Consider the following 15,414-nt stretch of genomic DNA (forward strand, 5'->3'; position numbering starts at 1 on the left):
ATCACGACAATTTCGGGATACTGCGGTGCTCATTTCTTTGGTGAAATAGATTCCACAGTCATAACTTTCAAAGCCTATACCAGTTTGAAGAGTGAGCTTCTTCAAGTTACCTCCAGTTGCGGACAGCACAGTCACAAGATTGCTTTGATTTAGAATGTCTTCTTTTGGGTAAAACTCACGGTAAAGTTCACGAGTACTCAGTTTCTCTAAAGAAGACAGCTTTTTGTGGCATAGGTTGTAAAACCTTTTGCATAGGGTAGAGAGTTTGAACAGATTCAGTATACCAACATGAGACAGAATCAAGTTAATACAGTGATCATCTAGAGACAGTATAGAAGGAACATCAGCTCCTATTGCTGGTTCATATTTCACATCCACAAACGCTGGGTGTCGTCTTGGTGCAGATTCCAAAAATTTCCTGTGTATTTTTAGCTTCTTCCCTTTTCTTATCTCTATTTTATCAGGTTCGTTAGACTCGATCTCACTAGCATCGGAGCCATCATCCTCAGAGCCGCAACCAACGGAACTACCGGACTCCTCAAAACTACTACCGGACTCCTCGGAAGGGTCTGCCACTTGAAACCGGGACCTGCTGTTCCGAGCAGCTGATGCAGCATTGAGCATGTTAGCAAATTGTGCTACTGCTGCAGGGTCCTCTCGCTGTGAAGGACGCCCCAACATGTTGTCCAATGTGGGGTCGTAGCGGGATGTTACCTGTCCAGTCTCCATGTTCATAGTCATGACATTGCCCAGGGAGATGGTGAAGTTGCTGTCTCCAGCTGCTTTGTGGAGTATTACCATGTTTATTAGTACCTGAGGCAGTAAGGGGTTGTCAATCATAATTTAAATAGTTACGGTGATGAGCTGTAATTTTACAGTGTTTTTCAGTGTTTTGCAGTGTTTTGCAGTGTTTTGCAGTGTGTCATTTAGATAAAAAGAAGACACAGGATATTTGGTACTCTCTCAAGAATTAGGTTTGTAAGACGGTCGACACAATGGTCAAAAACAATTGCTTTGAATAAAAAACTTTGTAATTCACTGAAATGTTTCCTACAACAGAAATGCAAGACAACCATTATCACAGAGAGTTAGACTCGAAATATAAAATTCATACAAATACTTAAACTTAATAAATGAGTTCAATTAGTACATCATAAATCACACACTCACTCGAAAATGTCTGGGTGAATCAATAATATAATGTTAAAAAAGATTTTTAAAACCAAGATCGCACGAAGATCTATCAAATCTGAATAAGGCGGATCGGGGTCTGGACTCAACGGCGTAAGACTCAACGGCGGGTTAGGGTTATGGTTAGAGTTAGGGTTAGGGTTAGGGTTAGGGTTATGGTTAGGGTTATGGTTATGGTTAGGGTTAGGGTTATGGTTAGGGTTAGGGTTAGGGTTAGAGTTAGGGCTAGGGTTAGAGTTAGGGTTAGGGTTAGGGTTATGGTTAGGGTTATGGTTAGAGTTAGGGTTTGGGCTAGGGTTAGGGTTAGGGTTAAGGTTAGGGTCTTACGCCGTAGAGTCCCGGACCCAGGCGGATTTATTTATGAGAATTTCGTACCGTCACTAGCACTTCAAATGCTGACACTAATAAAGGCTCAATTCCATATTTCTTGATGTAGTCTTTAAAGTTTAAGACGAGAGTATTGAGTCCCACCCTAGGCTGAAACACAACAGAGCCCGGGTATTCCAGAGATAATATCTGATTCATCCACTGGCATTTAATAGCTGACTGGTCTAAAAGTTTACCGATATCCCCCTTTCTGATACTAAGTCTAGATATTATCAGCTTACAACTGATCAACCGGTCTGTAGTGAAACATAACGTGAAGGTAGAGTTAAATTCTGGGAATATAGTGTGAACGGGCAGTAACTGTTCCTTTAATAAGCAGGTGCCTGCTTTGTGGACATTTATAAAAGCATCCGCTATTTGCTCCCCGTGATGGTGTATCTTCTGAGCTATAAACTCATGGGACCGTTCCCGGGCCAGATCCTCCGCTGTTTTGCAGGCTGCGTTAACGAGCGCGAAGTTGGATCCGTAGTCCAGGAGCATTTCTACTGTTGATCTGTGCCCGTTTTCTGATGCTTTCATTAGGGGTGTTTCCAGAACCGCTGAGAATATTGGATTGTCAAAGCTGGATAAGGGTTACCATGGTAACACTGCTAGTTACCATGGTAACACTGAATATTGGATTGTCAAAGCTGGATAAGGGTTACCATGGTAACACTGCTAGTTACCATGGTAACACTGAATATTGGATTGTCAAAGCTGGATAAGGGTTACCATGGTAACACTGCTAAGTTTTATCTTAATGTTAATAGTAGTGTTCTGTGTTATTAAACTTCAATTTATTATTTTATTAATATAAAGTATAAACTAACCGTCCCGAAGGTTGATGTTGGATCCAGCTTCTATTAAACTGACACATATCTCAGTGTGACCCAACTCAGCTGCTATGTGTAGAGCTATTCTTCCCTGGTAATATTAGCTAATCAGTTTCATGTTATTGCTAATATTGTTGGTAATATTTACACTACATTATTGCTAATATTATGTACTGTCCACAGTATTATTGGTAAAGTTACAATATATTGGTGGGTAATAGTACAAATCATGGGTCTGTCGGTGAGCTGTGTTGTGAAGACTTGCTTTTCAATAAACTGTGTTTTATATAAATCAATAGATAGACTAGACAGCCGATTATACAAAAAAAGCCTTTGATAATTTGATAATCCTGCTAGTTTAATGTCAAGGGATAATATTGAGAATAAACATCTATCAAAACAAGTGTTATCAGGGATAATATAAAATCTGAACTGATAAAAAAAGTCCATAATCTTGGTATTTCAGCACTAAGTCTCGCTTGAATGACTTAAATGTACATCTTTGTTGGGTATATTTTTATGTCGAAGCGTGTAATAAATGTTAGAATTTATTTATTTATTTATATTGAGACCTCTACTAAAACAAGTGTTATCAGGGATAATATTGAGAATAAACCTCTACTAAACCAAGTGTTAACATTATACTAACTTTATCAAGGGGCTGGTTAACGTCAGGGTTGTATCTGAGTAACATATCTGTCATTCTACGTTTCCCATGATGTACAGATAGGGAAACAAGTGTCTTTTCTCCGTAGATCTGGTTTATGTTCAGCTTCTGTTTTAACAACAGAGTCTGTACATCCTGAAATTAACGGAAATTTAATGGAATATTCTGAGAGAAATTGAAGATTTCATCCTAAACTGACAGTGGTGGGTGGTTGGGGGTCCAGTGGTGAAAAATGGTGAATGATTTTCATAGTTAATTGAGTATACAAATTGTAAAATTTCACAATTTTCCCGATAAGTGTAGTTAGTTTTGACCGGACGTTATAATTCTAAAACAATATTTGGTTATAAACTCCAGTGCAAGACTTTAAGCATGACCCAACATAACGATCGTAACTAGCTGTCGAGTGATCGGCCAGTTTATTTTCTATCCCGAGAGTTGTCAGTGAAAAATCCCGCATGTTATGACTAAGATCAAATTTGACTTATTAACTACTTATATTATCGCGTCGGCAGTGAAAAACAGTTACGGAATTGTTACAACACTACTCTGTTCCTTTAAAAGATATTTCATAAACGATTCACCCTTGGGGCTGGGCCACAGCATTTATTTAGAGCGGGAGGGACTGGAGCAGGTGCGACTTGTTTTGACAGCCAAGGAGGTATTTAAATCGAGAAAACTTCAAAACTAGCAATCGTAATTGGGCAATTTTCTAATTGACCTGGAACATTGACAGAAAGTCAGTAGAAAAATGAAGCACAGAGCCACATGTAGGGTAGAAACAGTAATGACAGAGTCTCAAAGAAAAATATACGGTTTTTTAATGGCAGATTCTCTAAACGTTAAAGTGTCAGGTAGATTGCTCCAGCTGCTCATTTCTGATTTGATACTGTTTTATTTTGTCAAGTGCTAAATCTATCTTTTTAAAATGATTTATTTTTTATATAAATTTCATATTCCTAGTGGTTATCTATAAATAATGATAAATGTTCGATTTGTTAAAACATAATATTAAACATATTTTCTCAACAGTTGTAGTTATTTCGATGATTCTTCTAATCCTCCTCTCAACCGCTAGAGGTATGTTAAGCATGAAATATCACATTTTATGTACATATCTTGTAACTTTCATTTCAAATATTACTTACTTGTACATGTATTGTATGGTCTCTGCTTCTTTTTAGTTTAGTGTGGTTTAAAATAAAAGATGTTTTAATTTTGTCTTGGTCTTATATTAATATTACGTTATACTCTTGTTCATTTTTACACATTTGCTCACATCACTCACAGTCAGCCGCTCTGACATGGTTAACCACCTTCCTTGTATTGTTGGTTAATCATATGAGCGGGATATAAATACCTCATTTCATTTCATTTCATTTACTTTCTAGTTTCTTTAATACAATTACTCGTTTAAAAAATAAAATGCCCATGATTAATTATTTCAGCCTGGAAGGATGTGCCAAAAACACAGCTACTAATAGAGCACAATCTAGATGCCATCCCCCTCCAAGTGCACACTAAAACTTCACAAGTCACAACTGGACCCTGGATCCTCAACATAGACTTGTGGAAAGAAGGCACAACCTCTGCGGTAAGGGTAAACTACGGAGGAGAATTCACTGACTCGTGGCTAGGAAGCATCCGAATAATCACGGCGATTAGAAGTTATACCGTGGAATGGAGATTTGCTATGGCATTCTGCAACGAGGACCCAATAAACCCCCTCGAGGATTCACAAATGCACATAATAACAAAGATGCCATCCCTCCTCGGCCTCATTGACATTATGTGGGAGTTTAAAAAGGCAGCTAATACATTCATCGTTATGTGTAATAACGTTACCATCATTGAAGTGGTGTACAATGATCCGACCCAAATTGTGCCGCGAACCTGTGCGGAGAGGTTAAATAATACCATCGGGAAGATATCATTCAGGAAGGAGTATGATAGGAATGATACTGCTTCTCAGAAATACAGGATAAAACCACAGCCTCCAATCATTAAAGAATGTAAGTTTAATATAAACTATCATCTGATTTCCTATCATCAATCATTACTTAATTCATTAAATTAGTTTAACTTTCTGGTTTTACAAATTAATGACATTTTTCCTTCACGGATTACAACAATTTCAGCTTGGAGTGATAAAAACGTTGACGACACTTTCTCTACAAATATGATTGGAATGTCTCTGGAGATACAGCCATCTATGCCACAAGGTCAGTAAAGAAGCAACAGTATACTGGTTACAAGGTTACTAATACTGGTTACTAGGCTACTAATACTGGTTACTTAGTTACTAATACTGGTTACTAATACTGGTTACTAGGTTACTAATACTGGTTACTGCCATGTAATAAAATTACATTGTAATTATCTTCAGAAATTGAGAAGCCGATAGTTATCGAAATCTTCATGACAACCGACCCATTCAACCCTGAAATGATCTCGATCATTCCAATGGGTCAGCAGAATCTCTACCAAGTGAACATTATAGGGTGCAAAACTGTAAACAATTTCTCATCCTACCCATACCATACCAATAACATGTGGACTCTACAACTGATGCTGTGGGAAAATCAAGGAACCATGTTAACACTCTATAGCAACGGTGTGAAGTCTATGTCAGTTATGTTGGATTGTGATCAATGGAAGGTCGGTGTTGCTTCTCTAGCTTTTTCAACTGACGATGTGGGTTCAGAAAAATTCCGCTTTACGCAAGGTAAGTTATCAAATCTAAACTGTAAACATTTGAACAGACGTCTTAATTAGTTACCATGGTAACGTGTAACCATGGTTATTAATACTGGCTACTAGGTTACTAATACTGGTTACTAGGTTATTAATACTGGTTACTAGGTTACTAATAATTCAGATTGTACGGGGCTAAACCCATCTTGGACCAACATGAGGAGCATACGACCACCATTCCCTCTACTGCACGGTACAGGAGCCACTCTGGCTTGTTCCCCTAACTATATTCTAGAGGGTGATACCGTGGTAACATGTGATAAAGGGCACAACTTCATCTACATCAACGAGCCCAAATGTAAACAACAGTGGGAAGAACCAGGTAACAGTTTAGGTTATTATATCAGGCTAGGAACTCAGGCGTAATATCAGGCTAGGAACTCAGGCGTAATATCAGGCTAGGAACTCAGGCGTAATATCAGGCTAGGAACTCAGGCGTAATATCAGGCTAGGAACTCAGGCGTTATATCAGGCCAGGAACTCATGCGCGCATGAATACAAAATTCCCAATTTTATGAGAGCTGCATATCTTATTGTGTGATGATTAACTCAGATATTTAATGGGGAGGAGGGCGAGGGCATGTCCGTTTTGACCAAAAGTTGAGGATTAAATGGGAGAGGTGGTTGCCCCCCCCCCCCTCTCCCCCTGCTCCCACGGCCCCACCCATCAATGATTTTTAACGGTCAATATAAAGAATGGATGATAAACAAGCTTACATTGTACCAAACATATACTAGCTCGAATTATTTGCCCTGTGAGTTAAACGTGTACCTGTATGCAATTACTCTTGATAAGGAGATCTAAATGGTAACATGTAACCATGGTTACTAATACTGGTTACTAGGTTACTAATACTGGTTACTAGGTTACTAATACTGGTTACTAGGTTACATTACCTGTATGCAGTTACTCTTGATAAGGAGATCTAAAGCGTCGTAGTATACAGCTAGCGTCCAGTTAATGTTTTCTAAACCGCTCATTTTTCCTGAAACATTGTGGTTATCAAGAATATGATAAGCAAGTTAGTGTAACCCGGTGAATACTTTTTTAATACTTTCAACACTACTTTATAACAAATAATTTGATATAAATAATATTCCAATCCGGATTTTAACCCGGTAAATATGCTTTGAAAACTTTGCAAGTGTTTGAGAAAATTCCCTTAAATTGTTGATTCACGACAGTACCTATTGCATAAAATTAACATAAATTAATAATTTTACTAATAATAACTTTGTTTCACTGATTGAATGAAAAAACCAGCCAAGTAAATAAGATGCTCACCAGAAGGATCTTCATATTCTAGTGGTATAGGAAGAGTGACCCTGTGTACACCATCAGCAGAAGGTATCCTAACATCAACTCCAAAGGGAAGGAATAGGTCTTCTAAATGTGCTATAGAGGAGCTGAACTCAGAGGCGGGGGAGTCAGTGGAGTGAGGAGCTAGCACCTGGGAGAGAGGGAGTCAGTGGAGTGAGGAGCTAGCACCTGGGAGAGAGGGAGTCAGTGGAGTGAGGAGCTAGCACCTGGGAGAGGGAGATGGTTAATTCAGTGGCTTGAGAGTGAGGAGCTAGCACCTGGGAGAGGGAGATGGTTAATTCAGTGGCTTGAGAGTGAGGAGCTAGCACCTGGGAGAGGGGGAGGGCTAGTGGCTTGAGAGTGAGGAGCTAGCACCTGGGAGAGGGAGATGGTTAATTCAGTGGCTTGAGAGTGAGGAGCTAGCACCTGGGAGAGGGAGATGGTTAATTCAGTGGCTTGAGAGTGAGGAGCTAGCACCTGGGAGAGGGGGAGGGTTAGTGGCTTGAGAGTGAGGAGCTAGCACCTGGGAGAGGGAGATGGTTAATTCAGTGGCTTGAGAGTGAGGAGCTAGCACCTGGGAGAGGGAGATGGTTAATTCAGTGGCTTGAGAGTGAGGAGCTAGCACCTGGGAGAGGGAGATGGTTAATTCAGTGGCTTGAGAGTGAGGAGCTAGCACCTGGGAGAGGGGGAGGGTTAGTGGCTTGAGAGTGAGGAGCTAGCACCTGGGAGAGGGGGAGGGTTAATTCAGTGGAGTGAGGAGCTAGCACCTGGGAGAGGGGGAGGGTTAATTCAGTGGAGTGAGGAGCTAGCACCTGGGAGAGGGGGAGGGTTAATTAATTATTTAAAACTTGTTTCTGAACCTTTATTAAGGACTGGGGGGTGACATCGGAGTTGCGTACGATAAGCTTACTTGGTGCCACACAAATTGACAAAATTTATAAGCACCCATCACTTATGACCATGTTCTCCAATTACAATCTATATTCTCATGATACTTAGTAAGGAAGCTCGCAACCGCTACCGCTACCGTTACCGATACCGCTACCGCTACCGCTACCACTACCGCTACCACTACCATTTCTACTGATAACATGATGGTCGATTAGCAGGTACAGGCATATTAGAGTATATAGTATTTATAGATAGTATGGTATAGTACAGGTACTTTCCTATTGTAACCATTGTGGCGGTCAATGACAAAAATAAACTGTACGGCAAGTACCAGCCGGCAGCCGGGTACTAATGACATACGTTCCTGACAAAGGAACAGCTTCCTGACTAAGGAGCAGCTTCCTTACAAACTTCTTTTCTCAGCTAATGCCAGACTGCACTGAGCAATGAGCTAAGTTTGCTATGTTTGGGCGTTTCCTTTGGTCCCTCCTAGCATCTACCGAGGTTTTAAATGATATCTTGTGATCCACTAATACTATATAACGGTATTGTAAAGACCACAACACAAAACTCAACGTTGAGCGAGTTTTTTACCCTGTTGGTTACTCTTAAAGTTATAGTAGGTATAACGTTAGCTCAAGTTCTAAGGACCCATGGCAAGCACGAATCAGTTGTCTGGTTTACAGCTCCGTTTCTCCACTCATGGGAGATCTTTTTTAATCAACAACAGTAATGACTTCCTGCTCAGAGTAGAATCGGCGGCAGCAAGCGTGGGACTACACATAAACGAAGGCAAGACCAAGGTCATGACACTGAATATGGAGGATCGATCTAGCGACCTACAAAGTCGATCCGGGGAAGCCATAGAAAATGTAGATGATTTCATCTACTTAGGCTCCTGGATTGAGAGCACAGATAGGGAGATAAGGGTTAGAAAGGGAAAAGCGTGGGGTGCCCTACATAGACTGAAGGATATCTGGAAATCCAAACTCTCAAAGAGCCTAAAGATTAGATTGTTCATAGCGGCTTGTGAATCAGTACTGCTCTACGGATCAGAAACCTGGACACTGACAAAGGCTCAAGAGAAAAGTTTGGACGGGACATACACAAAGATGTTGCGTATGGTGCTGGGTATCTCATGGAAGGACAAGGTCAGCAATATAACTTTGTATGGTAGCCTCCCAAGGCTGTCAAACAAGTTACGAAGCAGGAGATTAAAAATGGCGGGACACTGCATCCGACATCCTGAGCTACTTGCCAGTGATTTAGTCTTATGGGAACCTACGCACGGTAGAGCACAGCAAGGCCGACCAAGACAAAGCTACTTGTCTATGTTACTGAAGGAAGTTGGGACAAACTCTAAAGAGGAACTGCGAACCCTGATGCGGGACAGGGATATATGGAGGGGGTTTTCTGGCGTAGATCGGACTTAGCTCCGACATAGTAGTAGTAGTAATGACAACACTTTTTACTAGATGAGTGACGAGCTCGTTTATATGCTGCGATTTTCTTAACACAAAGAAAGGAGGTACCAAGACCAAAGTCATAACATAAACCATGCTTTGTTCATGAGCTTTGCAAGCAAACTCGTTGCTAAATACTTTTACAACAAGCGTTAAAACAAAGGCCATTATGCCATTACAATAAAATATATGGACAATACCCCCCCCCCCCCCAATACCCCCCCCCCCCCCCCCCCCGGTCATAGAGGCGCTAAGAACTTTAGAGAGTTGGGTCTTTAATATTATTTCTAGAACAATCTCTTTATTTGTGCTAGAAGCAAGGAATTCTTGAAATGTACGTTTTGATTTTACTCCAACTCGTTCAAGCTCTGCTCATACAGCAGAACAACTAGTAACTGCTCATCGTCGTTTCTTAATTTGATGAGGTTACAAGTTACAAAGCATGTAAACTGCCAAGTACTCACATTGGACGTGCAACTCTTATTTGTTGTGCTTCAAGTAGCTTATTATGATGCGGAAATGGCCTGAGAATCATGTAATTTTGAGTAACCAGAGTTTTTAATGTCTAAATACATCTAATATTTAACCGTCTAAAATTCTAATTATAGAACAAAAAGACGATGAAGTTAGCAAGAAAGTGGCTAGTCCTGGTGGCTACGATGAGTGCTACAACTACTGCATCAGGTACTGGTTATAGCTGAAATGAAATAAATAAATTCTAACATTTAATATACACGCTTCGACATTAAAATATACCCAACAAAGATGTACATTTAAGTCATTCAGCGAGACTTAGTGTGGAAATATCATGATTATGCACTTCTTTATTACTTTTGATAGATTTATACATATCCTAAAATATTTCTCGAGAGATTTTAGTAGAATAAGTATATTGGAATACATTCCTTGACTCCTTGAAGAAGTGGCACGGATATCCTTTCCCCCTTTTGTTTACCTTATTCCTGATAGTCGTAGACTAATGGATTGAAAGATTCAAGTCAGCCGGGTCAATTTCACAAACTGAAGAAATAATTATCTCAGATCTTATAATTTCAGATTGGATTGTACCAGAGTTAGGGACCACCTACTCTATAGCCATGAACCAAGTCCTGCAAATCAAGACTACAGCAAATCACCAGAGAGATCTAGCATTTACCTTTCTACCACAACATACAACTCACATGTTCGTCCGGTTAACATGCTCAGAACCGAACACTAACAAATGGACTTATGTCATATACCAATGCATGGAGAACACAAAGGGGCTTTATGAACTGACAGGTGTTCCAGGAGAAGCAGAAAAGGTGTGGGCAATAACCCGAACTCTGACCCACATTACCGTTCACTGCAACAGTGCACTGGTCCTGAACTTTAACTTTCATAGTGATTTCTTGGCTGGGTTTAGTAGTTGTCCAGACATATGGTCTAAAGGGTCTAACATAGTAAGCTTCGACTATAGCGCAGAAATGTATGAGCCCGGGTACATCTACATAAAAATAAGTAAGTTTACCTACTTTCTTTGTAAACCTTTAACTTACATTTCTAGTGTTCAACTTAATTAAATACTATTAAATTTAACTAGTAAATTAATACTATCAAGCTATCCATCACAACTAAATAGTAAATAGTGATCTCTCTTTCAGGAGGGATGGAGGAATGTCCCTCTCTGCCAGCCTCCTGGAGTACCAGTCTCCTAACCTCACTCTCACTTCCTGTCTACAACGGAGAACACGTGACCTTGTCCTGTAACCATGACAACTTAATGCTATCTGGTGACGAGGAGATCACATGTGTGGAGGGAGAGGAGTGGGACTACAGTGCTATTCCTGCCTGCTTCCTAAATGCAGGTACACATTTATATAAGATAACTGTGCGCGTTCTGACTGATACCCGCAACAACCCCTACCCAGTACCTAGTAACCAGTATTAGTAACCATGGTTACACCCAGTACCCACTCAACAGCACCAACCCTTAACTGCAGATATCAAAAATCCTGAACGTCCGATGAAAGATTAGCCCAATTTTACCATTAAACTATTCGTGCAGTAGCTTGGCTTTTTGCGCAGCCATTACTATAAAGCTATATTTAACGTCTCAGATAGCACAATTACAGAAATGACTTCACAATGAGTTTGTTGTTAGAGAAATTTAATGAGTAGGCTTTTTGAAGACTACGTGATATTAACAAATTTATCGATGATGAATTAAGAAGATGATTCTGATGGTTTTTAGGGACTGTTCTTTACCCAAAAAAGAAATCTGGATAAAATAATCCAAAATGGAAAAAATGGTCTATAAGATTTCTGTAAGAAAATGGCAGAATTAAGAAGAGTTCTGCCTGAAATTCTTACGATGAAAGCCTTAAAGTACTATCGTCAGTTTTAAAGTTGAAATTCAACTTACCGGTACAAAATTCTTGTTATCATTTTCCTGTTCTTTCTTTTTCTTCTTCTTTTCTCGTTTCATCTTTACGACCTCCATATTAGTTGATTCTTTTTCGAAAAATCTTGCTGCGTTTTCAATGGCTTCTGATTTTTTCGGTGGTGTCTTTGGAGTCCTAACAATCTTCGGGATTTTCTTTTTCTCTGGTTTTGGGGTTTTATTTGGGACTTTGTTCATTCCCATGTTGTCATCATCGTCTGACAAAAACTTGTAAACACGTTTAGTTTCCTTAGGCTCCTTTTTTACTTCTGGTCTTGGTTTGGAATCCGGTCTCGGTGTTTTCCTTTCTGTTTTCTTTATGGGAGATCGTTTTCCATCGGAATCGTCATCAGTACTGACAATACTTTTTACTCGGATGGGTTTTTTCTCGAGATATTTCTTTACAGGTGGAGATTTGGGTGACATGGAAGCATCCGAGTCATCATCAGAACTGAGCAAGCTCTTTGACTTGGGTTCATTTATTCTCCGCCTTTTCTGACCAGTAGCAGAATTTTTCATCGATGGCTTCTCTTCTGCTTCCTTTTCTTTCTTAGCCGCTCTGGCGTTTTCCTGAGCAAGAAATTCTTCAAACGCCTCTTTACAATCGACTAAGTTTTCCTCCGGCTCCCACGTATCGTCATCACTTCCATAGTTCTTCCACCTTACCAAATAGTATGATACTCCTTTCGTCTTCTTGGATCTGAAACATTATCTAGCTCAACAACAATTGCCTAAGGCAGTGAGTTTCAAAATTGTTTGCAGATTAAAAGCAATTAATTTTAGAGTTAAATTAACTTTTTAAGATCACTAAGTTAAGGAATCTAACCGAATAATCCTCTGCACCTCGTACTCTTCTTCTTCTTCCTCCTCCTCTCCATCTACTTCTACCTCATTTTCACCAGATACTGCAACTTCGTTTTCTTCGGTCATATTTTACTAATATAAAAAGGAGAGTAATTAATTATATTAATTAATTAATTACATTTTGTTATGTTCAGACTTGGTCTAGCTGCTGGGTTTCTCAATTCAGTAAAATTTGTTAATATAAAACAAATCGGTCAAACAAACAATTACCTATTTTATTTAGGTAATTGTATGAAAATTGAAGTATTAAAATTAAGAATTATTGGGAACATCAGAGGCAAAATATATGACATGGAAAAATAAAATTCAAAGCAGTACATTGAAACACATTATACTTCCTGGTCATACTGAAGCAGGTATGAAAAATAGAATTCTGCAGAATTCTGTGGATAAACTTAGAGATTTGTAATACATTTCCAGTTTAAACACTTGCACTTTAGATACAAATATTATGTCAATTTGAAACGGTTCGTTGTAACATGATCTGTTATCGTGAGTATCAAAAATAAAATGGAATTCTTGAAATTTATTCAAATTCACAAAACGAACATTCTTTTGTATTTCGTATTAAGCTATTCATCATAATAAAATTTGGCTACCGCCAAACAGTCAAACTTTCCAGGCCACAACTTATGTGATTGGTAAAAATTATATTATAGACAATTAAGAAAAATAATGTTCTCTCTGAAATTCACTTTCCAATATTATCAAATATACTAGGATCCACTGTGTTAGTTTCAGCAGCCATAGTTTTAAAAGCCTCCACAATCTCCTCTCTACCAAGTGACTCCTTACCTTCCTTAACAAACTTACTGATAAGGCCCTGTAAGGTGCCTTTGAGAGAGCCTATAGCTCTAGCTACATCACATTTGGCTTGGTGAGGCAGTCCCTCCAGTGTCTTTTCTAATTCCTCCTCCTCTAGCTGCCGCCGCGCTTGCGCCTTCTCCTCGTAATCATTTAGTGAATCGACTGGATCTGACACAAAAGAGATTTTCTGTTCCTTGTAAAGATCTAAACATGATTGGCATTTACATATTGTGTGTCTGAACTGGTCGTCAAAGAATAGGGCCCTGGTGATTGGTCCAGAAGCTGAATCAAATGCAAGCTTACAAGTGTTTAAACTTGTTTTCTTCCTTTTTGAAGATGGCTCACAAACTGCACTCTCATGTGAAGGTCTTTTAAGATCACCAAGTTTCCCGTCACTTTCCTCTGATTTAGTGTCCTTTGTTTCACTACTTGATTTCTCCAGGGAAGTTGAGTTGTCAGATTGTTTCTTATCAGAGTCTGTACTGGTAAGCAAATCAGACTTCACCGTTTCAACATGAGCCTTCACTTCCTTGCACTCAGCAACACTCTCATCCTTAACAGCGGAAACCTCGACAACGTCAACGTCCACATTCTCTACCTCACCTGTAATATCCGGATTGAAATATTATTTATGAGTCGCATAGTTGAAATGTTTTCTTGGGTGAAACTAAATTTCTATTGATCCCGTTTGATGCGACAAGGAAAAGGTTCTCATCAGTAAAGGAATTATTTAATAACGTTTCAATGTGTCAACATCGTATTCATGATCTAAAAACATTTCTATCAAAACTTCAAAACATAAAAAAACCTCACCTATAGCATAAACAGAGAGAAAGGAATGTTTCCCGGCACATTCCACACAAGCCATCTCCTCATACCTTTCCGGTACCACAGTGTTAAGATGGGTGGAGTGGAACCAGTCCTCACACACAAAACACTGCATCATCTCCACTGTATCCATCTCGGGCCGGTCCTCGTCCGGGTAGGGTCGGGAACACTGGCAGTACAGACCGCTGTAGTTCTGGGAGTACGTGTTGGCGCTGTTTCTGATGTCGATGTCAGTTTTTAGGGAGCATAAGAGCTGAGGAAGAGTGCCACAGTCACATCTGAAGTTTCGCTTAGTGTAGATCTCCTCTACCTGTGTAGTTGTCATGGTAACTAGTGTAGATCTCCTCTACACTACTAGGTGTTACTAAGGTGTTACTAAGTGTTACTAAGTGTTACTAAGGTGTTACTAAGGCCGCAGTCACATCTGAAGTTTCGCTTAGTGTAGATCTCCGCTACCTAAAAAACTTCCATTAACTTGATAAAATTGAGAACCAAAGCACTATTAATACAAGCACAGACAACTGACTTGAAATCTGATCTAAAGTTCGTGCTAGCTTTATATAATATGAAACATATTTTTGTCTGCTTTAAAATAATAAATAAAATTGTTTTTGTTTTCTTACATTGTGTGTCTTGTGACAGTTCATGCAGCAGGCGTGACAGAAGCCTGCCTGGACCCCTGAAGCTGGGGTAGTGCAGTCTAGACAACTGTACACAGCCTGTCGGGGGAGGTAGCCTTTATTGTAGGTACATTCTGACTCTGAAGCCCCTCCCACCACGGAGTCAACTCTGTCCATCTCAGCAAAGTAATCATTTAGATCAATCTCCTCTGACGCCATCATGTGCTTACTGAGATGAGTTTAGAATCTAAATCGAGATTAACGTAGTAACATCTAAACTTTAGATGATACTATGTTAATCTTGATATAGTGTGACAGATTCATACTTTTTAAATTTGCAAAAAAGCTTCTTATTTAGGTTTGTTGAACATATTGTATAGAATATGAACAGTGCAGTCGATATGAAAC

General features: G+C 39.5%; 3 protein-coding genes across 5 annotated transcripts in view; 1 reads left to right on the forward strand and 2 right to left on the reverse strand.

Moving 5' to 3' along the window:
• Positions 1-953: 953 nt before the first annotated feature.
• On the reverse strand, positions 954-12,819 carry LOC134818809 (uncharacterized). 2 transcript variants are annotated; one of them, XM_063828465.1, is made up of 8 exons: positions 12,714-12,819; positions 11,870-12,587; positions 7,097-7,262; positions 6,709-6,797; positions 3,040-3,192; positions 2,388-2,481; positions 1,536-2,117; positions 955-1,275 (listed from the first exon to the last, which is right to left on the reverse strand). In XM_063828465.1, the coding sequence occupies exons 1-7, from the start codon at positions 12,815-12,817 to the stop codon at positions 1,546-1,548; spliced, it is 1,896 nt and encodes a 631-aa protein (XP_063684535.1). In that variant the 5' UTR covers positions 12,818-12,819; the 3' UTR covers positions 955-1,275; positions 1,536-1,545. The 2 variants fall into 2 exon arrangements, with proteins under 2 accessions (XP_063684534.1, XP_063684535.1); XM_063828464.1 differs by having other exon boundaries at positions 954-2,117.
• LOC134818808 (ribonucleoside-diphosphate reductase large subunit-like) overlaps positions 6,882-15,414 on the forward strand; it is a 124,851-nt gene continuing 116,318 nt past the window's right edge. Inside the window, exon 1 of the mRNA XM_063828461.1 lies at positions 6,882-6,896. The gene's annotated coding sequence lies outside the window, so the exon portion shown is untranslated. The remainder of the gene's footprint in view (positions 6,897-15,414) is intronic.
• On the reverse strand, positions 13,087-15,231 carry LOC134818260 (putative E3 ubiquitin-protein ligase UBR7). 2 transcript variants are annotated; one of them, XM_063827748.1, is made up of 3 exons: positions 15,010-15,231; positions 14,372-14,696; positions 13,087-14,161 (listed from the first exon to the last, which is right to left on the reverse strand). In XM_063827748.1, exons 1-3 carry the CDS (start codon positions 15,226-15,228, stop codon positions 13,443-13,445), a joined length of 1,263 nt encoding a protein of 420 aa, XP_063683818.1. In that variant the 5' UTR covers positions 15,229-15,231; the 3' UTR covers positions 13,087-13,442. The 2 variants fall into 2 exon arrangements, with proteins under 2 accessions (XP_063683818.1, XP_063683819.1); XM_063827749.1 differs by having other exon boundaries at positions 13,087-14,156; positions 14,367-14,696.

Source organism: Bolinopsis microptera, chromosome 7 (genome assembly GCF_026151205.1).
Source record: "Bolinopsis microptera isolate Bmic1 chromosome 7, MBARI_Bmic_1.0, whole genome shotgun sequence".
In the NCBI taxonomy this organism is placed as follows: domain Eukaryota; kingdom Metazoa; phylum Ctenophora; class Tentaculata; order Lobata; family Bolinopsidae; genus Bolinopsis; species Bolinopsis microptera.